The sequence below is a fragment of the Brachyhypopomus gauderio genome, chromosome 8 (assembly GCF_052324685.1).
Source record: "Brachyhypopomus gauderio isolate BG-103 chromosome 8, BGAUD_0.2, whole genome shotgun sequence".
NCBI classification, from domain to species: Eukaryota; Metazoa; Chordata; class Actinopteri; order Gymnotiformes; family Hypopomidae; genus Brachyhypopomus; species Brachyhypopomus gauderio.
The window spans coordinates 13194504-13217427 of NC_135218.1; the positions used below are offsets into that span (position 1 = coordinate 13194504).

At 40.7% G+C, this 22924-nt stretch overlaps 2 protein-coding genes across 4 annotated transcripts; one reads left to right on the plus strand and one right to left on the minus strand.

The window, feature by feature from the left end:
• The first annotated feature begins 800 nt into the window (after positions 1 to 800).
• On the plus strand, positions 801 to 13866 carry stat2 (signal transducer and activator of transcription 2). Of its 3 annotated transcripts, none has more exons than XM_077014660.1 (24): positions 801 to 1034; positions 1164 to 1295; positions 2281 to 2425; positions 2545 to 2640; positions 2787 to 2879; positions 2963 to 3041; positions 3568 to 3659; positions 3988 to 4136; positions 4325 to 4483; positions 4609 to 4698; positions 4993 to 5052; positions 5221 to 5241; positions 5921 to 6014; positions 6119 to 6166; positions 6516 to 6599; positions 6926 to 7024; positions 7144 to 7279; positions 7663 to 7715; positions 7908 to 8002; positions 8179 to 8318; positions 8435 to 8623; positions 9100 to 9154; positions 11526 to 11584; positions 12095 to 13866. In XM_077014660.1, exons 2-24 carry the CDS (start codon positions 1165 to 1167, stop codon positions 12430 to 12432), a joined length of 2505 nt encoding a protein of 834 aa, XP_076870775.1. In that variant the 5' UTR covers positions 801 to 1034; position 1164; the 3' UTR covers positions 12433 to 13866. The 3 variants fall into 3 exon arrangements, with proteins under 3 accessions (XP_076870775.1, XP_076870776.1, XP_076870777.1); XM_077014661.1 differs by having other exon boundaries at positions 3568 to 3647; XM_077014662.1 differs by lacking the exons at positions 801 to 1034; positions 2281 to 2425 and having other exon boundaries at positions 1162 to 1295.
• A 234-nt stretch (positions 13867 to 14100) lies between these two features.
• gpr84 (G protein-coupled receptor 84) lies at positions 14101 to 17924 on the minus strand. Its single transcript, XM_077014663.1, has 2 exons — positions 17768 to 17924; positions 14101 to 16701 (listed from the first exon to the last, which is right to left on the minus strand). The coding sequence occupies exon 2, from the start codon at positions 16698 to 16700 to the stop codon at positions 15489 to 15491; it is 1212 nt and encodes a 403-aa protein (XP_076870778.1). The 5' UTR covers position 16701; positions 17768 to 17924; the 3' UTR covers positions 14101 to 15488.
• Positions 17925 to 22924: the final 5000 nt, after the last annotated feature.

The window sequence follows — 22924 nt, forward strand, 5'->3', positions numbered from 1 at the left end:
CAAAGAAATGGAGAGAATATAGAAGGACAACACCAAGGTTGTTCCAGTCCTGTGAGCCCTAAGCTGGAGATGTCAGCCCTGAAAAAAGGGCACTGCATGCACAAACTCCAAGGCCTATATGTGAGGGGCAAGGTGTGAGAGGAAAAAAAAGCTTTGACCAAAATTGAAATCCAATATTTAAGTTCATATGTAACGTTTACATTTATATTCAACATTCTTATATAACTATTTCTCAATTATTATTGTTTTTATTGTATAAAAGTCAACAGTCAATAACACTGTATAAATATTTAAATGTAAGATATTGAGCTAAATGTTTAATCGGTGTCAGATAAAGCTTTTTTTTTACATTTGTCACCCCATAACCTTTAAAAGTTTATTTTCCATACAATCTGTTTTAAAAACCGCGCCACTGCAGCAAAAAAACATTAACTTTCCTTTCGTCATTTCTTGGAAGCGGCCGATCTGGACCCATAAGTTTCGTTCTTGCGCTTCCTCCTTCTCGCCCCTTCGATATTTGATTGACCGTGGTTTCAGCCAATTGTTGTGGTCATGCGCTCCACAGCTTTACTACGACATTAATTTTCGGCAGTGTGGCACAGTTAGAAATGGCATAAAATATACAGAAACATGATAAATCTATTGTTGTTTTGTCAGTACTTGTACTTTACATATGAAATACGTATCAAACACTCACAACATGCTTTTGTATACATGAATTCATATGAGGCGGGAACATAGAGATGAAACACCAATGAGCGGAAGTTAAAAACACACGTGAACGCAGGTTAACCAATCAACGCCTTGGTACGAGAACAGCGAGAGCTGTTAGTTGTGTGCAAAACACAACGCGGATGGATGCATTGTTGCTATTTAATTAATCCTACAACAAATCTGATATGATTAAGAATCAACCTTGATTTTTGGAGATTTTGAAAGTTCATACTGGACACAACTGGAATATAGTTAGTGCTTTCAAGAGCGTTGATCAGCGATTAACCGGTTTGCAAGCGGGTCTTATAAACTACTCTTAGGTAAGGGAAGAGTTCCTGGAAGCACATTACCATAGACCCAGCGTTAGCTCTAATGGAGGCCAGGGTTTAGATTGTGTCATTAACGACAGTGTCTGTTTTTGTTGTGTACGCCTGTGGTTGCGAGTGCAGGATGTCTCGGTGGGAGCGTTTGAAGCAGCTGGACTCGGTGTCCTTACAGAAGTTGGATGATTTGTACAGCAAGGAAGCACTCCCCATGGCTGTCAGGGAGTACCTCGCACAGTGGATAGAGGACCAGGACTGGTCAGTACCACTCAGAAATAATAATAGTAGTACTAGCAATAAGTAAACAACACTAATCATTATTTATATATCATTATTTATTATTGAATAAAATTACCACAATACAATTAAATTACATAAAATTAGTCTAAACAAACTAACCTATGTAGTTAGAACTGGGATCATTTGAGATATAGAGACATTTTGAGGTATAGAATTTGCACCTATAATACTGTCTGTTTCAGAATTTGGGTGCTATGTAAGGGGAAACGTCCCCCAGCTGAGTTGCAAGTGAGAGACTATAATGGTTATGTAATGGCATGATAGGGTGGAGGTAGACCATTAAGAGTCATAAGCAATGCTTTATGTAATCAATGTCGAACTCAAGAAGGAATTTTATGCTTTAAAATTTCTTTTCCTGGTAAGGACAATGGTTGCGGACATCTGGATTAGCTGAAAGTTATTTAAAAAGCCAATAATAGAGTCAAAGGTTTATCGGGGATAGTGTGCGTTTCTCAGGGTTAATATGTATCTTATTTGAGGTGGGCTACATTTTCATATTTCTAAATCAATAAAAAGTAACTTTTAATTATGTTGCTTATTTGTGACTCCAATATTTACATCAAAGGTGACACCAAGGTCCTTACCTGTAGCATATGGCCAGGGTTGCAACTACATACTTTCTGAGGTGTATGCAAACATACTATCGGCGCCCCCCGCACTCCACCCCCACCCCCACCCAACTTGGCAAATAATTTTCTGGCATCGATTTGGCGCCCCCTCTAGTGCAGCGGCCCTATGCGTCGCATACGCTGCATACCCCCTTTTTGCGCCACTGCATATGGCTTTACAAAATAAGTCAAGATAAAGTCAACAAGCTTAAAGTCAACAGCCTTCCTCTCCTGGGTAATGATAATAATAGTAACAATGTTACAATGAGGCTGTAGTGAAGTCATGGCTACTCTTCCAAAATGACATGCCATGTGTGTGTGTTCATGATCACTAGGGAGCATGCCTCACGGGACACCTCGCGAGCGCTGGTGCTCTTCCAGGTCTTGCTGGAGAATCTGGACAATCAGTACAGTCGCTTCATGCAGGAGAGGTCTTTTCTCATGCAACGCAACTTCAGACGCTTTAAGCAAGATTTTCAAGTATTGTCTCCCTTCCTATTGCTTCTGCTATTTGTTTAAAGATTGTTTGAAATTAATTAATGTTGTTTAACCTTTTGTTGATGGATTTACTTAAGATCTTTTTTTGTTGTTAATTATAGATGTATCAAGAGGATCCATGCAAGTTGGCTGAAATCATCAACTGGTTTCTGACCAAAGAGAAAATGATTCTAGAGGCTGCAGAGCTAGCACATGAAGTTAGTGATTAGAAATATGTGCATCACTCACACCACCACCACCACCACCATCATCATCGTCATCATCATCATCATCATCTCTTGTGCATTTTATGTTTGCTGTTTTTTCTCTGACACTCCCTCCTCTCCCGTTTGTTTTCCCTCAGGTGCAAAGACTGGAGGTCCAACAGAACTCTGTGGAATTGGAGAAACACAGACTTGTAGAAAACAAAATGAGAGAATTTAAAGAAAAGGTTCAGGTGCGTTTGAGAGAGCATGTGTGATTGATGGGTTTATTGATTGATTGGTTAATGCACTGATTGATTGATCGATCAATTGACAGGAAATGGAGTACGCATTGAGGGGCATAGAGGAGCAACAGGATGAATTTGATTTCAAATTTCAGACACACCAAATGGATGGTGAGACTAGACTCTCTTTGTTATGAGATTATGATGATGTTTATTTTGTGATTATTTGTTTCCTTTTCCACTTATGTATCTTATGCATCTTATACCCTTATGCCTTAAGCAGGTTGATAGAACAGCTTTAAAATTGCCCATGGTGATAGGGCTAATAGCATGGAAGTGAGCTTAAATGGAATGGTCACTGGGTCAAAACTTGCAGTACCCAAATTTCCCATTGCCTCCTGTGGCAACTTGACAAAAAACACAAGTTTATACCAGCATAATAAAAGGAGGAAAAACTGTATTTACTCACCTACAATAAGAATCAAAGGTTGATACTCCAAATGAGTAGTGTTTCACCCCAGATCCTTCTAATTTAATTAGGATTAATGCCTGACAGTTTATGTTGCTTTTGTTTTCAGTGTGTGAACCTCCATTAATACAAGCTCTATTAATTGGTGTAGAATTGGGAAACTGCTGTTTGGACTGAAGCTTTAAGGTTGACTGGCTTGGAGCTGTAACTGTGACCCTGTGATTGTAGGTACAGCAGATACAGCGGAGAAGAACGAGCAGATGCGAGTGCTGCAGCAGATGATCAACAGGATCAATGAGTCCAGACTGGTATGTGCTCTGGTATGTGGGATCGGTGTGTATTCTTTGATGATGCGTTTAGGTCGTCGCTACCTTTCTTGAAAACATGGTTGAGTTAGTGTTCAAGCAGGTTTGAGGTGTTTCATCGCCTTTGATGATTTTGAGCTTTAGTGACAATATGGGCGTATTAGATGAGGTAGCCATGCACTGAAATGTCTGTCATGCTACCGCACCCTTGTCTGAACCCACACTTCCATAGAACATGGACACGTGGTCGTCTCCCCCATGTGGTTCCAACATGTAAGTCATGACGTCTTCTTAACTTATACGTCCCGTCCTAACAGTCTGTCTCATCTTCTGTTTATTTCAGTCTTTTCTCGCTCAGATGTCCTCTCTGTTGGAGTCCTTTGATAAACTCCTGACTATGGTTTTGGAGGAGCTAGAGGAATGGAAGTGCAGACAGCAGATCTCTTGTATTGGTGCTCCTGAAGACACAAATCTGGAACCTCTGGAGAAATGGTAGGATTTCAACACCACACAGACAAGCTGGAGAACCATCGTTAATGTAACTAATATGTTAGTATATAATATGTTTTTGTAATAGGGTTGCTAGACTAAACCCACACTTTCTGAGTGTCTGTGATTCTGAGAGTTTCAGATAGTAACCCCTGTGAGCTGACCTCATTTTTACCTTGTGATGTTGGCAGGTTCACACAGCTCGGTGAGAGTGCATTCCAACTACGCAAGTTCCTGGAGAAACTGGAGGAGCTGCATGGGAAGCTGACTTACGAACACGACCCCATCAAAGCCCAGAAACCCACACTGCAGCAGCAACTGGACATGCTTTTAATCAGGCTTCTGAAGAAGTATACACACACACACACACACACACACACACACACACACACACACACACACACACTTATTGTATGGAACCGAGTGAACATGTAATTGTCGCTCACGTAACATAATGTGTGCATCTGTTCCTCAGTGCCTTTGTTGTGGAAACGCAGCCCTCCATGCCTCAGGGGCGAGGCTCTCTCGTGCTGCGCACAAATGTGCAGTTCTCTGTCAAAACCAGGTTAGTACATTTACATTTAGGGCATTTAGTGAACACTCTTATCCAGAGCGACTTACAAAGTGCTTTGCATCTGTTCACAAAATACATCGTAGATAGTAGCGTAGATAGCTCAGAATTGAATTTACCCTTGAGCCAGACTTCTGCTAAACAACAAGAATCAATGCCATTACCTAGTATTGCAAATAGTATATGCTTAACATAGTTTAGTGAGAATTAGTGAGTTTCTCTGACTATCATGTTCCATGACTCTTGTCATTTGCCTTACTGTTGATGTCATGGTGCCTTTGGTTACAGGTTTCTCTTTAAGGTGCCTGAACTCAACCATGCCATGAAAGTCACAGTATCCATTGACAAGTAAGAGCATTTACATCTTTTGGAAGTAACTTTTTGCAGAAACCATTAAAAATTAATGATTCATGAAAGTGTTGTTGTGGATTTCAGACATCATGATAATGTAATGATAGCATGATGTTTTATTATTAACCAGCTAAACAAAACTCTTTTGTGTGTCTCTCATTTAAGGGATGTCCCACAAGTGAAAGGGTACGTGTGGAAACCGTCTGACAAAACTATAAAAATCATATTCCTATTCATACATGTGCATACACAAATGCATACAGTATGTTTCATGCAAGAATATTCTCATTCATAACCTATATTCACCGTCTCTTGTGAAGTCAGATGCTTTTTAAGACTCTGTGCCCAAAGACTTAAAAACTGTAAACAGGATGGCCTTGTAAAACTGTCTACAGGATGTGGTTGAACTGATGGTACAGAAGTCGAGGTCTTATATTAAGCAATATTTATTTGATAGCGAGTTACAAAAATAGAGAGTTACAAAATATAAAAGTATGATGTGAAGCTTACGCTTCATGCAGTAACTCTGAACTGTCTCTCTCAGTCCAGATACTTATAGTCAAAGTGTGTGTGTAGAAAAAACTAAGGATGCTGCTTCCCAGGAGCAGTTATCAGTTTACCTGGAATTCAACCTTGGGTGCATAGAAACGGTCCGTATCCAGTTAATCAGGAATGAGATTGGGTCCGGACAGGACTGCGTTCGGGTCCGGATCCGGACCGCGGTCCGCCAGTTGAGTACCCCTGCAATAGACCCAGTCCATTATTTGAGCAATGTAAGAGGGAAATATTTGGACCAGTCGGTTCTGCACAAAACCGGTTCCAGTGTTTGTGGGACTCTGCTTTATTTGTGATTTGTGTGTTCCAGGTATCGCAGGTTCAATGTTCTGGGAACACTGAGTAAAGTCTTGAATGTGTCTGAGAATATGAGTGCGGGAATGGTGGCAGACTTTAGACATTTGGTAAGTTGTTTTTTGCATTATTTTTTAAATGGTCAGAAATCCCCAATAACACCCCCTTCCTCCCCCAAACAAAACCAGAAACATCTGTTTGTGTTCATGTTCAGACTCTGAAAGAGCAGAAGACAGGGGGAGGAGGAAAAGGGAGCAATGATGTAAGTTTACAACAATAATAACAACAACAACAATAATAGTGATAACAGTCATTTATACATATCCATGTTTGTGTACGAGTCATTTACTACATTTTCTATTATTTCAGTTGCAGAAATGATTATAGAATCATGACTATGCTATTTATGCCATCCTTAGTAAAAGCTTACGCTGGTACAACTGCAGATTTAGTTTTTGATATGACTTGCTTCAGTCACAGATAAAAAAGATTAAAATATTTAAGATGGTGTATTAAATGAGATGGTGTTCCAATATATATGTATATATATAAAGTTCTTATTCCTAAGTGAATGTTCTTGTAATCGAGTTCATTTGTGTGTGCATTTCTAGATGTCACTGAGTGTGACTGAGGAACTCCATGTTATACACCTAGAGACACAGTTCGAGCTGCATGGCCTGTCTGTCTCTCTTGAGGTGAGACCTCTCCACTTACCTGGACCATACACAATGGTCTCAACAACTTTCAATCTCACTGCCTTCATTTTCTGCATGTTTCATGTGTGTGCCTGCTCTCTCTCTCTCTCTCTCTCTCTCTCTCTCTCTCTCTCTCTCTCTCTCTCTCTCTCTCTCTCTCTCTCTCTCTCTCTCTCTCTCTCTCTCTCTCTCTCTCTCTCTCTCTCTCTCTCTCTCTCTCTCTCTCTCTCTCCTCTCTCTCTCTCTCTCTCTCTCTCTCTCTCTCTCTCTCTCTCTCTCCTCTCTCTCTCTCTCTCTCTCTCTCTCTCTCTCTCTCTCTCTCTCAGACCTCCACTCTTCCTGTAGTGGTGATTTCAAACTCCAGCCAGCAGCAGAGTGCTTGGGCATCCGTTCTTTGGTTCAACACACTCCGCGCTGACTCCAAGGTCAGACAGTAGTGGTCACACCTCTAACGGCCATGATTTCTACACATCTGCGTAGTAGGTTAAAGAACCTCCTGTTGTCCAACACTGATCTAACTAACGTCGACTCTGTCCTTTGGTAGAACCTGACGTTCTTTGCAAGCTCACCAACAGCGACCTGGAGTCAGCTCGGGAAGATGCTGAGCTGGCAGTTCCTGTCATGTGGAAAACGTGGCCTGGACTCAGACCAGCTTGATACTCTCGCTCAGAAACTCTTTGGTGCGTCACCCTCATTGCCACGGCGCTGGTGTAGCCAGTGCATGGCCTGTCAGGAAAGATGGCCTGAGCATACAGTGGTGCTGTATAACTGTAAACTACAGGCCAGCTTCCTCACGTTACAGTCATTAAAATTCAAAGTGGTGAACGTTTCTATGGTTTGATCATGCATTGTTTTGAAAGTATAGAAAACAGTAGAATTTTCAAATTACTGTTTGCAGTCTTTAATTGTCAGACTTCTAGATTTGTTATACTAGGTTAGCATTTATGTAATGTGATTATTTACTTTTGATTAGCTGATTAGAAAGGCTACATTGCATTTTCCATTTTGTGATCTCAAAGAGTTTTAAGTATTACAGTGGTTTTACTACTCTTTTTCATATCAGGTAAACAAAAGAGTTATGACGCTTGCAAAATCTCTTGGACCAAGTTCAGCAAGGTAAGGAGAAACCAACGTGAACCTTCTGAAAAATCTTTTCTAGGAATTTCAAAAAACACAGTTAAAAAAAACTTTAAAGGCATACTAACCCTAACCCTAACCCTAAAAAAGCACCATTAATTAATTTTATAGGTATTATAAAAACACAGTTAAATGACCTTTTTGTGTGTTCATGCTCCTGTACTTCTGCAGGAAAATATCCATGGCACAAACTTCACTTTCTGGGTGTGGATGGATGGCATTCTGAACTTGGTTAAACTTTACCTTGCTGATTTGTGGCATGATGGGTAGGTTTCTCTCTATATATCTGTGTGTGTGTGTGTGTGTGTGTGTGTGTGTGTGTGTGTGTGTGTGTGTGTGTGTGTGTGTGTGTGTGTGTGTGTGTGTGTGTGTGTGTGTGTGTATGCATGCGTGTGTGTATGCGTGTTCCCCATTCTAGCTGATGTGTGCTTGTGTGCTGCAGATCCATCATGGGCTTCATAACTAGGGGCAGAGAGAAGGCGTTGTTGAAGCAGAAGCAGAGTGGCACGTTTCTCCTGCGCTTCAGTGAAAGCATCAGAGATGGAGGAATTACCTTCAGCTGGGTGGAGTACTCTAATGATGGTACACACACACACACACACACACACACACACACACACGTGTGCAGGCACACACAAACACTACCCTGAGTTATCCTGAGTAATTCCTGCCTCTCAAGGAAGTGGATGTGTTTGCAGGTAAGCCTGCAGTGCGGACGGTGCAGCCGTTCATCGGCACGGACCTGAAGCAGATTCCTCTCCCAGAGATCCTCCGCAACTTTCAGCTCATGGAGGCAGACAATGCTCCAGTGTTCCCACTCCAGTTCCTGTACCCCCAAACCCCCACGGATCAGGCCTTCGGCAAGTACTACAACGAGAAGACAGGAGGTGAGCATCGTTGTGTGTGTCTGAGTACATTAGCTCTGGACATTAATGGCTCCAGAGTAGCTTGGCTATGATCTCTTCTGATCTAACCGCTAATATGAATGTGGAAACAGGCCAGTATGTCCTGTGTATTAGTCATTAAATGGGTTAGTTATAAAACAGTTTCACATGCTTAACAATCAGTTTTTTCAGTACAGCAAAACAGTAGTCAATGAATTTTCAATGTGATGAGTTTGTACTGGACAGCTTTTCAATTCTTTGGAGTTGTTTTTTGATGTTGTATGTTTTGTTGGTGTTTTTTTCATCATCAGTGGAAAATGGCTGTTGTAAACAAAATAGGTCTTGGGGCTTTCACTTTAATTGACATCAGCCTCAGGACGCAGCCTTTGTGTGTCTGGAAGGGTTTGTGTTATGCGAGTTTCACTCATCCATTGGTTTCAGAGTATGACCAGTCTTCTTTGTATATCTCTGCATTTCAGAGGCGAGTCCTTACTTTAAGTATATTAAAACCAAGCTGGTCTTCGTTTCAACAGAGTAAGTATTTGCTCCAAATCCATATTTATTATATGTACATGCAGTTAAAGCTACAGTTACTGCAGGCCTGTACAGTCACAGAAATAAAGAAACGATCCAGTGTGAAGTAAAATAAAAACATGACACAAAAAAACGTCACGTTAAATTAAAAAGGGGGGCTGGGACAAGGGGTCAGTAGAAGGAAGAAGGTGAGTCATGATGGAGGGTGTTGACATGACTGCTGCCGTCAACCTCAGCAACTGTGGAATGATATGAATTAATTTCAGTTGAAGGGTAATTGGTCACTGTACATAAAGTCAGTGGGTCATGTGAAACATTATACTGCATTAGACAACCATTGTAGTGTCATTAAATCATGGAGATCAGATTAGGATTATTAGACAACCATTGTAGTGTCATTAAATCATGGAGATCAGATTAGGATTATTAGACAGCCATTGTAGTGCCATTAAATTGTGGAGATCAGATTAGGATTATTAGGCAGCCATTGTAGTGCCATTAAATTGTGGAGATCAGATTAGGATTATTGTTGCATTACATAGGACAGGGTACCCGCGGGTCCTTAAAAAGTCTTAAATTTAGTTTTCCATATTCAAGGCCTAAAAATGTCTTAAAATGTCTGGAATTTTATGAGGGGAGGCATTAAATTATTATAAGTGTGTGTTGTTCAGTTGTTCTAGCGCGATGTGAACTTTGCCGAATCTAGCGCTAGGACCTTGCAGAAAATAACCGCTCCAGGGTCCTAGTGCTAGATTCCTAGCGCTGGAGTTTACGGCCTCATCAACGTCAACAATTTTCGTTCGCCAACCGCACCCCCCCCCCCCCCCCCCGTCAACAATTTCCGTTCGCCAGACCCCCCCCACCCCCGTCAACGATGTGGAACACACCTGTATCCCCAGTAATAGTATTATTTTTTCGTGTGAGAGGTATTAAAAAAAAGTCATTGAATTTGAGATTAAAAAATGTGCAGATACCCTGATAGGAGAATAGCAATAAATCTGATGATCCCGTTGAACAAGGTAATATGAACAAGGTAATGATATGCTGAGTTTAATGTGTATTTTTTAACTCCGATTTCACGCTAATGAAACGGATACAGTACATTAGTCCAAACAGTTTTTTTTCCTTCATCTTCAAGGAACAGTTGTACATGACTTTGAACGGTCTGGACCACTCATGCATTTTGTTCATATCTAGATGATATATTCAAATATAAGAAGAATGGCTAGTTGTCTTTAATACGGCCAATTGTCTTAAAGCACTTGAAAAATGCATTTGTTTGTGAGTGGATCCTGAAGACAACGGTCAGTAAAATATGAACCAGCTATGGAGGACTCTGAGTGCATCCAGAAAAGCTCATCTTCTTCTAGAACTGCGTGTGGAATGATTCTATATCAGACCATCACGAGGGTGCTGCCTTTGGACCAGGCGTTAGCACTGCCTTCAGTGCTTGCTGTTAGACGCTTCACCGTGCTCTCATTGGTTGCAGCAGGTGCAGGGCTCCAGACAAAAAAATTACTCAAGGAGCCAGTGGCTTCTAAAAGGACAAAATCTTGTGCCAATAAATTTTTTCTAGGTGCCATAATAATATACCAACGAATAAAACTGTGGACGGCTGTTCAACTGCATTCTCGTCTTGGTCTTCCAATAGTCCACTGGGGCTTAAAGTGTTTGTGGCTGTGATTGAGCAGATGGCCTCTTGGGGTCAGACAGAGATGTAGATTGTGTGAATAAATCTGATATTTTTCGCTTCACCATTTTCAGCAAGCTAATGCTTAGTGCTGAAGTTTGTTTTCATTGTTTAAATTTTTAAATACAAACTCAAAAGAATATGGTGGATATTTTTTTCCAATTACAAAAAATCCTCACGCATAAAAAAAATAATGCTATATCACCTGAAATAATATATAGTGAAGAAATTATATTACTCACAAAATAATATTTATGGTCACGATTGCAACCATTTTAGTTTCAGTCTTAAGCCCTGAGGTGCATTAATATTTGTTATTGACAGATCTTTTTGTGAATAGATATAATTCATTTATACTGCAGGGCACACAGTGGAGTTTTAATGTTTGGGAGAATTTAGCTTGAAACGTCTCTCTCCCATGTAATATATGTGTAACCCAACCTTACTCTGTGAAGACTTCAGTACTCCGTCCCCTTCCTTTCTAAACACAGTGTAGTACCATTAGAGCTCTGAGCCAGATTCCCAGACCACCCTGTGTTCTTCCACATTGTTGTATTCACTTCTTAAACCACGCCTAACACATTGAAGGCATATTCTGCCTTCGGTAACTGTCTGCCATTAGCCTTGCCCTTGGTTATGTGGTTGCCATAGTAATGGGTGCTGTGTGCTCGATTGCAACAGGAATGGGTGTGCAAGCCTGGCTGAGGGGCCAGCTCCTGATCTGTGTGATCAGCATAATGGTGAGTCCCGCCTCCCTGCCACCTTAACCAGTCAGATCAACCCTCTCTGTCCTCAAGGACTGGCTGATGTCACCGTGTTGTGCTGTAAGCTCCACCCCTAATGTTGAATGTTTCGTGGGGTCTTTTCCGTGTGTGAAAGCTGTGTTTGGTTTCTTACGGTGGTTTCTTACAGTCAACCACTGGCTTTGCATGTGTGTTCTTGGTGTCTTTTACTAGATTCTGAATAAAGGCCCTTTTCAGTACAGTGGTAACGTCTTTATAAACCTTCCCACATCTTCCCTACACTACCTGTACCAGTTTGCCACGGAAGTGCTTTTACTAATCTTCAGTTGCAGTAGTCATGTAATCTGCAGAGACACTAACCTGCGGTTTACAGTTTGTGTGTGCATTTTTTATTTTATTTGTTTTTTTATCTTTTTTTTGGTGTTATAAGTTCTGACATCACTTCACATGCATCTAGCTGGAAGTCCACGTACCAAATTCTCATCAGTATATGTCTCTGTGTCTAAGGCCCTTCTCTTGAGGTGAATGAGGACATCATGTCTCGAGGTCTGAAGAACAGCCTGAAGAACTCCCCCATGCTCTCAAGCTGTTCCAGCAGTCCTGATTTATCCAACGGAGTTCTGGAAAGTTTCCGGCCTGAGGAACTTCTTGACATAATTCCAACTGAGCTTCCTGTGGAACTTCTTAGTTCTACTCTGGAGAATGGCGTTTCAGATCTCTTCTTGGACAACTTTCCACTTGCCATTTCGCCAGAGGCTAGTCCATCTTGGTTTCTTCCTGATCCAGACGACATCTCAGGCTTCCAGGAGTTAAGTTTTCCTGTGAGCCAGCCTCTGACACCCTGAGCTTTGGTTTTCTAAACTCTGTCACTAATATTAGCAGCTTGCACTTGCGCTACACAAATGTTGCGTCTCTGTATTACAGTATATCTGAATATTTAAATCAAATTGAGTGATGGGTAATAGTCAAGATTGCCAACAGATATTCATACATATGCAGATATGTAGAGTGGGTCCATCGGGCAGGAATTTGGTTTTAGTCATCACTGTATCACTTAGATATATAGGTGATTCTAATTAGATGTGATTTTATTTATTTAATTTCAAACGATAGACTTTAAAGGAATTTTAAACATTTAACATGTTGGTCAACATGAATCATAAAATATTTGTTTAATCATGTTTGATACTATTACTGATTCTGTTTGACACATTAGGCAAATCAAACAAAAGCTTATAGATAAAACAGTAAGGGGCATGATGCATCATTTGCCTGCGTTAGTGACCTGAGGTGTCCAGATTGACCCTCCATACGTAACCTTAGGACGTACTGGGAGACGTGCTGGTTGTACTTGTCTCTGTCCCATTTGTCTGCCACTTATGAAAATGCTGTTTCAGCCTGCAACACTGACTCGTATCTCATCCTGTTGTCACCTACTTACTGCGTTCTGCTTTTCCTGGGGCATGATTGTAGTCTTATTTACCACTATGGCCACAGGCCGCTAGTTCAGACCCAGAGCTTCTTAACCTCATACATATATGGCCACACCTAGGACCGTTCTCATTACACCTCTCTAGACCCTTGTAGGCCAGAGTTATTCAACAAGAATAAGTTTGTTCGTTGTTGTTTTTTTTTTTTTTAATTGACTCTGCTTAGAATGTTGCTTAACATAGCGCTTTGTGATCAAACCCCATTGGATGATCTGACTTAGCTATTTATTAGAGTAATAAACAGTGGGGGTTCCGTTATGACGGGCAGTTGAACTGAGTGAAGAAACCTGTACACGGATTCCAAAGCATCTAGACATCAAAGCCATTAAGTTAAGTTTGCCATATGTGGCGCTGAACACCACCTTTTTGTGAAACATCTGTTGGGAAAATACTACAGATTCACTCATCATCAGATTTGTTCATGTTATATTTTCATATAATAATTTTTTTCCTACCCAACCAGTTTTAAATTGAAGTACATGGAGATGTTATTCTCCAACTAGGGGAATGTTCAACTTATCTATAGTTGTTTTCCATCTAGTGCATTTAAACTGTATCAGTGAAGTTGATGTGTGGGAGATTATCAGAGGTTTAAATTTTTTATATCTCGTCATTCATTCATGAGTATCAAAGTAACCCTATTATTTTGTTGGTAATGTCTAAGTCATTGGCAAAATGGAACTGTTTAAGAAAATGGAAGTGTATAAATGCACTTGTGACTGCATTTTGTGTTTCCTTAAAGGGATCTTCCTTTAAAAATTGTTTGTAAATAATAAACAATTAACCTCATCCTCAAAAGGTTTTGAAAATATTTTTTGTGCTCTGTTCTGATATTATGTCCTATTAAAATTGCAAAATGAATACATTACTATAATTGTATATGCACTGGCATGTAGCTAATAAATTGAAGCATACTTTCTCCCCCTAAAGGACCGTTTTGCTTTAGAAATATAGACTGCAAGTATGTGGTGCAGTCTAGGTTTCAGGTGTAACGAAGAAAATCAAGCATGATTTAAAATGGTATAGAATGAAATAAGGGAATTTAATTATAAGTAACACATAGATGACATAACCTTCAGGAACCGACAAGGCACAAACAATAAACAAAGCAGTCTCATAATGCACAGGGTAATGGACTACTTTAGGCACCAAAAAAGTATAAAACGAATTTCACAAAGGTTCCCTAATCTCCCCAACTGATAAACGGATCAAACATGAACATAAATTATGTTGGTTCCTTACCAATGTTGGTTCCTTACCCATGGGTCTAAACAGAACAGAGATCAGAAGTCGAAATATCTAACGTCGAAAACAAAACAAAAAGAGAAAGTCTGAGAAAGTTGTAGGGATGCATCCATGACCAGGTGTCATAGCCTGTACTGAAGTTTACACAAATACACAAAACACGGCAGCTAGCAAACACCAGACCTTTCAGGGTCATAACAGTGGAAAGATCACATGATTGTGGAGCGGTGAGTAGGTCAAATTATTTATTTATTTTATATTTATCTACATTAATGATATTTTGAAAACTGCAAAAAACAACTATTAATTCCTGTTAATCAAATCAAATGAATCCAGTACCCAGGCCTGCTGGGTGGTGTGTTTTTGTTCTCGGTTAAGATGCTTCTATGAGTGGAGAATCTGATTCGGGGTCAAGACTTTGACCCAGAATGAATGTTTGAAATTACAACAAGGCGAACACTTGCGTCTTTTCTGACGTGTCTTTTGCCCCTGGGCAGTAGTTGTTCCTGTGTGACAGTGTGGAAAGTCCTGACAGATTGCAGCGCTGCCTGTGCATGTTTCTGCTTGTGAAATAATGGAGTAACCTACAGGATGAGCTGAGTGTGTGTCCATTTGTGTGAGGTGCACACACACACGTATATTAGCAAGTTTTGTTTAGAGAACTGCTGAAAACACTAATAATATGCTCTAGGATACTAAAAATAACATAACAAATACAGTTGTAATCAAAACATCATTATGAAATATTATGAAAAAATATCTTGAAAAGCTTACTATAAAAAATAAAGCATTTTCTGTGTTTACATACATAAAACATCACACCAAAGTTCAACATGCAAAGTATTTGTATTTGAATTATTTGTATATTTGTTTACATTTTCCAGTTCCCTCTCTCTGTTAAACCATTTTTTGTATATATACAGCTGGAAAGATGTGTAGTGAAAATATATACGTAGGTACAGCAAATTGTGAGGTTTGTGTGTGTGTGCATGTGCGCAAGATAGAGAGTGAGAGAGATGACCTAAACCACAGTAGAAAGCTCTGTTTCATCTGTGTGAAACTTCTAGAATGAAGTTTAGGTTCACTTTCCTTAGTATGAACATTCTGCTGGGATCCAGGCTCTGTGTTCAACCAGCATTAGTTTGATGTCCTTCACTGGTTGTTCTTCACTGTCTTCTCCATAATCGTGTTACTGGACGTGTAGCTTTTGACAGCAGGTCCTGGTAGGCCTGGTTAAACTGGCGGTTCATTGCTGCATACAGCAGTGGGTTGATACAGCTGTTAAGCCAGGTCAGATTAGCACAGAACATGTGGAGAACCTGAGGAGCACGGTTGTTCTTGTCTGCAATGTTTACGAGCAGGAAAGGCGCAAAGCAGCCTACAAAACACAGGAAGACGGTGAAACACATCCTGGTTACACGTTTAAACTCGCTGTCCTCTCCAGCGGTGGAGGATGTTGCTGTAGCTTGGGTTAAGGTTGGAGCAGGGGCTTGTGGTGGTTTTTTTGCCCCATTTGAAGCCTCCTTAACTGGGCATGTGGTCTGCTGAATCCTAGAGGGTGCAGCAGGTGCTGTTTCAGGGTGTGTTTCTGCTGTTTGGTCACTGATCTCAGAGCTTTGAGTTGCTGTAGTCCCGATGCCGATCCCACTGTCGTCGCCGTCCGTCCCTTCGGCCTCGGCCTGCTTTCGCCTCGACGAGCGCCGGCTGGGCCTGTACTTGATCAGTGCCTTAGCTGCTACCCGCACCTTGCGGTAGATGAGAAAGTAGAAGAGTCCCACAAAGCCCAGGCCGAGGAAGAAGTAAAAGAAGAGCAGCACCGTAGTGTAAGGGCGACCCTTGGTGCGATGGAAGCTGCAGGTGCAGACCTGAGGGGCAAACACGTAAACAGGCCAAAGAGGGCCGAAGCTGGCCAGACCCAGGGCCCAGGAGCTGACCACCAGCACACCTACGCCGTGGGGAGACAGCAGGAGGCGTGCCGCCCGCGTAGTGCGATGAGCCACCACCAGGTAGCGGCTCGCCGCAATGAGACACAACGTGATGATGGACACGCTGTTGGACAAGAAGAGGAGGAGCCCAAACATTTGACACCAGGTAGCCCCACCCCGCCATCGCAGGTGGAGGTAGGAGTCCACGCTGACTGGCTGTAGAACAGCGCAGTACAGGATGTCGGCTACAGCCAGGTTCACGATGAGGACGTTGAAGCGCGTACGAAGACGCGTGTCGGTGGCAAAGGCTAACACGGTCAGGACATTGCCAACTGTTCCGACCACAGTCACCACGCAGCCCCAGAGCACGCCGAAGTAGCGGTAGCCTTCTACCGAAGGAGAGGCGCAGGAAAACGTGCTGTTGACATGGAGGGACGTGTCATTCAGCAACATCCTGGAAGAATACAAGAACATTTTATGATGGCCCTCAAGTTATGAAGAAATTAAATGCACATTTGTCATTTTCATATTTTCATATAAAATGAAGAACAAATTAGTAAGTGTTTACTAGGCATTAAAATGTATGATGGATCAGTTTTCAAGCTAATTCTCAGGCTAATTTGAAATGATTGAGTAACTCCATTGTAAATATTTCATAGATAGAGGTTTGGTATGGAGTAATAAGTAGAAATTTATGGTGGATTTATGGAAAAGTTATGATGTGTGCAGTCTCTGCCAATATCAAACATTACATTTTATTAGGAGTCAGTTTAATACTTGTTACAATGGAGACACTCTATATGTACAGTACATGCCAAAAGTTTGGAAACACCTTCTCATTCAATGTGTTATCTTTATTTTCATGACTATTTACATTGTAGATTCACTGAAGGCATCAAAACTATGCATGAACACATGTGGATTTATGTACTTAACAAAAAAGGTGAAATAACTGAAAACATGTTTTATATTCTAGTTTCTTCAAAATGGCCACCCTTTGCTCTGATTACTGCATTGCACACTCTTGGCATTCTCTCAATGAGCTTAAAGAGGTAGTCACCTGAAATGGTTTTCAGGTGTGCCTTATCAGGGTTAATTGGTGGACGCTCAATGAGAGACTGCCAAGAGTGTGCAAAACAGTAATCAGAGCAAAGGGTGGCTAATTTGATATATTAACTACTTAAATGCAATGCAAATGCAAAGACAAACACAAATCTAGTCTTTATCCACAACCAGTCAAATTCCAAAAATGATATGATAACACCATTATTATATAGAGAAGACACAGAGATTCTGTTCTGCTCTAGTACATACAGGTATGCATACAGTACAGCGGAGTAGATAACTTATGGATGAAAACGTACATAGATGCTACTCACCCATGTCATGACACAATGTACACTAGACAGTAAACGCTAATTTTTTTAAAGATCTGTTAACATTTGTTCTACTTTTATTTCTATTACTGGGCAACCTTTTGAAGAGAGAAGTTAAAATATGAGTTAGAAAATCTTTCTTACCTTAAAGCGAACGTCTGTCCAGTATTATGTAGCTTTTCACACACTTTACAACCACTTCTCTTTTACAGAAATTGGTCTCACTGTTGTTTTGTTAAGCGCTTTGACCTGTTGCTCACAGCGTGTTTCAGTTTATCACATGAATTAGGGGCGTGTGTGGGCGTGTTTCTCTTCATGACAACGTTGTGTTTCTCAATACTGGAAGTCACTTGCAATGTGAATGCATTCTGAACAAAGAGACAAGATTCCCCAGGAGAATGAGGAAGATAACATCTGTGTCTACGCAGCTGGCCTGGTGGCACACTGCTGTTTACATGGTACATCTGGGAACTGACTGCAGCAATTCGGTAAACTTTGTCCTAGAATATCTTGAGTGATGCAAATTTGTGCAGCTCCAAATGAAATTAAGAGTGCAGTATAAGCATTTCCCAGTGCAGGAAAACCCGTGACCTGTTTGTTAGCCATCAGAGCTGAAATAAATACCTCAGCAGAAAGTGAATATGGTTAGGAGTGATGTGCTGGGTCACAAGATCTTCTAGTTCATAAAACATGTGCCTTCTGGATGAATTATTTGTATTTAAACAATTGTACATTGCAGTGAGAGCATACAACCCTGGTTCAAACAAGAAAGTCCTGGAATTCCAGCCACTCACTGCAGGACCACACCCACCTGCCCTAGCTTGACTTAAAAGAGAAACATCTCATCAGTATAGATAGGAATTTGGCATACAGACTCAAATCAATCAAAAGCAAAATATGACCAAACAGCAGAGGGCTTAATATTGTCAAAACAAAAATAAAGAATAAAGATTCATTTATACAGTTCACCAGTAGAAGAGTTTCAAACAGGTCGCAGCAATATGTATCATGCAGGATCCATATCCAGCAGCTACTGTGTCCCAGAAGGAACACTGTGCACACCTTAATGATGCTTGAAAATATTTAAATCAGCGCATATTTTTACAGGCAGCGTCTTGAATAAAGGTGTTGACATGAATAGTTTGATGTCAGTCTTGGATTTTTGACAGTAAGAAGATACGATTAGGTCTTTCTCAGTGAATCATTCAGCTGTATGTCTGACCATGCCAAATCCAGTAGTCTTGAAGCTGACTCTGTCTAGCCCGCATTTTTTTCAGGACTTAATTTTTATTATTGTATGAGACATCCTGAATCTGAACTATCATCTTTGTAAATAAACAAATAATGTAAATGTGCCATATTTTGTCAATTGTGATTTTTACACCACAATCGAAATTTGTACTCCGCTTTTACCCATCTGTGCAGTTAGAACACACACACACTAGTGATTACTAGGGGGCTGTGGATCACACATGCACAGAGCGGTGGGCAGCCCTAGCCCGGCTCCTGGGGAGCAGTTAGGTGCCTTGCTCAAGGACACCTCAGTCATGGCCTCAGGACTGGGAATCGAACATACGACCCTCCGGTCACAAGACCAGTTCCCTACCAGCAGGCCATGACTGCCCTAACCAGCCTTGTCTGGTTGGGAAGTCTTGCTGTCATCTGAGGGGCATTCCAGACAGCGGGTTAAGTGATGAAACCAGGTAAGTAAACTCAGAGTGAACGAAAACTCGCTGGCAGGTTATCTTGAACCTAAACCTGAGTTACAAACACGTCATCATGACGTGTCCTTTCCTCGAGGATCCTGTGGATATTAAAGCTCAGTTTATTCAAAGGCATAAAGGCAATTACATATACAGAAAATCCATCCATAGCATTAATGTACAGGTACTAACCTTTATAACCCTTAATGAATAATGTACTTATCTTTAATGGTAACAAAAATAACGTAGCTATTGTAACAGACCGTTCTCCCCATCAAGATCATATGTTATGCTTCCCACCTCATCACAAATGTTGAAGCCAGATGGCCAGGATTCGTGCATAATTCTACACTGTACAACAAATTTGAACAGGGTAGGCCTGCGGGTAGTTTTGCTAGTTGTTTACATGCAGTGTAATAGTTAAATCATTGCAAACCCTAGTGCGATTATAAGACACTATGATGGCCTCCTTCATGGAAACAGAGGGTATCACTGCATGCCCTATACCTCATGACTCCCTATTCAGATCCTACACCTGGACCACAGTCCTGCTACAATCAGGCCCACAGCAAAACCAGGGCAAGAATTGAAATGACCCTAGGAAACATCGAGGTCAGGTTCCAGTACCTGAAGGGGCTCAGAGTTACCCCTGAGAGGGCGTGCAACATAATAATGGCATATGTGGTATTACACAACATTGCAACCATCCAGGTAGAGCGACAGCCTACCGTCTCTGACATGCCCACAGACGAGTAACTTTACATGCATATAGATGACAACAGAGATGGTGGAGTTGTCAGAGACTCCATCTGCAATCACTGCTTTTCACATTAAATCATGCACCACCCCCCCTCCCCCCATAACCTTTTAATATACATTACAGTCAAATTCACTGTTATGTTTCATTATTTCATTTTTCCTGTAAATAAATATATTTTAGAATATATTTTAAAAATAAGATATAGTTATCTACAGCCATACCACTTTGTATTATATTCTTATACTTCATTTTTATCTGATGCCATGTGCATTTCACACTACTCGGATTTGACCTGGAATTAGTAAGTGTTCAATTAAAAATAATTTTAAAAACTCTATACCAGGGGTAATCAATTAAATCTTTCCGCGGTCCATTTTTGGCAGATAGCTCAGACCTTAGGTCCGGGTCCGCGGTGGCGAACGAAAGTTGTTGAGCGGGGGGGCGAACGTAACACTCAAATGGGTGGTGAACGTAACACTCGTCTGAAAATAAATTCTCCGGTTTAAAATATAGTCTCCCGTTAAAATTTTTTGCCATTTGGGTCCGTATCCAGTTAATCAGGAATGTGATTGGGTCCGTACAGGACGGCGTTCGGGTCCGGATCCGGACCGCGGTCCGCCATTTGGTGATACCTGCTCTATACAGTATTATAAATTTGGAGAATACAATAATATAATCGCACCCTTCTGCTAAATATAAAAATATAATTTTCAGTCACGCATTAACTCTGTTGGCAATTTTTTGACATGCTGACTGCCTTTCGATAGCAGCTACCACAGTATTACATTTATGTTTAATAATATCTAAATATTCTGCATACGCAGTCATTAATACTTCAAGCTACATTAAGAATGCCTTTAAGAGTTACACGTGAACGCGCTTCTGTCTGGGTCAACCTACTCAAAGTTGAGCGACCCTGATTTTAACTCTGATCAGCCGTTTTGGAACTGAAAGTATGTCAGATCGGGGTAAGACAACTCAGAGTTCAGGGTTAAGTTTAGAGTTTGTTAAACCCGCTTTCTGGAATACCCCCCTGCACTGTGCACTGCACTGAGCTCTCTTGCTCTCTCTCTCTCTCCTCACCTTTGACGACCTCACCTTTGCTTATTTTAGCTTTTTGCTATGTGTATGTGTGGAGGCAGTTTATAGTTGAGAGCTCTGTGTGTGTTGTAATCTGGACTATGTGTATTGTTGTGGGGAGTGGTGCCTGTTTGTTTGGGATTGGGGTTATCTTCTTTGTTTCTAGTCAGAGAGTGTATGATTGTATCTTATGTTTTAGTGTTGTCTTGTAGGGTTTTATTTTAGTGTATGTTTTTACTCATTATTCCTGAAGTAGTATATAACTATGTATGTATTTTTCCTAATTCAATACACAAAGTTCCATTACATTTGCTGGATTTTGCTTAGTCGTTCCATCATGTGAGAAAAAGGCATTGTATCGCTTTGAATAACGTCTCGCAGTGCAGAGTGCCGAGCAGTCCGCACACTCAGTGCAGGCGTAAACAAAGGACTTTTCCTGGTGCTCCAGCATCTCAGCACTGGGCACAGCACTGGACACCAGGACCTGCAGGGTTATACAGGAGGAAGGAAAATGAGAATCAGGTGTGAGAGGGAGTGTCAGTTGGTGGGGGACTGTGAGGCAAGAGGCAGAAGAGGCTTAGGGAAGATATGAATGAATTAATGATTTAAAAATATATATATATATGAGCAAATTAGGCTAACTAAAACAGGAGGTTTTTCATTTCTAAACCCGATACCTCTACTCCAACAGCCAGAGGTGCTCATTTGTCTGTCTGAAAGTTTGCACCCTGCTCCAGTTGCTAGGGTAACGGGTGTTTTGGTGTCTGTGAGGAAGAATTCTGTATGTTATATGTAAATCAGAAATTAAACTGATTCTACTGTACCCATAAGGTGGATCTGGGAGTTCTCCTGGTTTCTTAAATGTATATATTACACTGAAGTGTTACAATGGCCATTAATATTTCATTGCTGATTGTTAAGCAAAGGCCATCCATGAAATCACAGTGACACATTTCCATACTTATCAGCTAAAGATTTATATGACAACACATTTATTAGATGTAAAGTATGAGCCATAATGTGTTTCTGCAGTTCCACAATGCACAAGTCATTGTTTGAAAGTAGTTTATAATCTTGCTTAACAACTGACCAATCTTTATGCAACAAACACAGTAACAGGAAATAAAAATGAGGAAATAAGATATCCTGTGTATATATATATATATATAAACCCAACAGGATTTACTTTTCTTTCATGATGAGTGAATCACTTTTTGTTTGTCAACAGACTTTTTGTGTTTTATAAGCAAAAAAGAGTTTATTTATTTATTTTACTTACTACAGCCATTACTAATTTATACGAGTTCAAATGATTTGGTCACGTGATTTGAGCAGATAGAGAAGTTGGAAAGTTTTCAGAGCCATTACCATCACCACAACCACTGTCCATTTTGTTTCCACTTCCTCACAAATCTCATTCATAACTCATATATGACGCATGTGCACCTCCCGACCCCTGTGCACCGCATGCCACAAATGACCACTGTGTAATTTGTGCACATACACTACTCACACAAAATTAGAGATGTTTGGCTTTCAGGTGATATTTCAGGATGAACCTAAAATGTACTCTAGCCTTTACAGGTGAAATCAAAGTGACCTTCTCTAAACTTTTGGACATGCAGATGTCCAACTGTTCAGTGTTTCAGTACTTATTGCACAACTTGCTGTTCTCTAACAAGGAGCTTAAAGGCAAAACAAAACAGAACAGCTGTTTGATCCATGAATCGACCAATACATTTCCTGGTTCAATTAGGA

Bases quoted from the DNA above. Each gene is read 5' to 3' on its own strand.
- stat2 (XM_077014660.1), top strand. From the start codon at position 1,165: ATGTCTCGGTGGGAGCGTTTGAAGCAGCTGGACTCGGTGTCCTTACAG. The intron at 2,426-2,544 runs GTATTGTCTCCC...TGTTAATTATAG, and splicing joins GCTTTAAGCAAGATTTTCAA to ATGTATCAAGAGGATCCATG. The intron at 11,585-12,094 runs GTGAGTCCCGCC...TCTGTGTCTAAG, and splicing joins TCTGTGTGATCAGCATAATG to GCCCTTCTCTTGAGGTGAAT.
- gpr84 (XM_077014663.1), bottom strand. From the start codon at position 16,700: ATGTTGCTGAATGACACGTCCCTCCATGTCAACAGCACGTTTTCCTGC.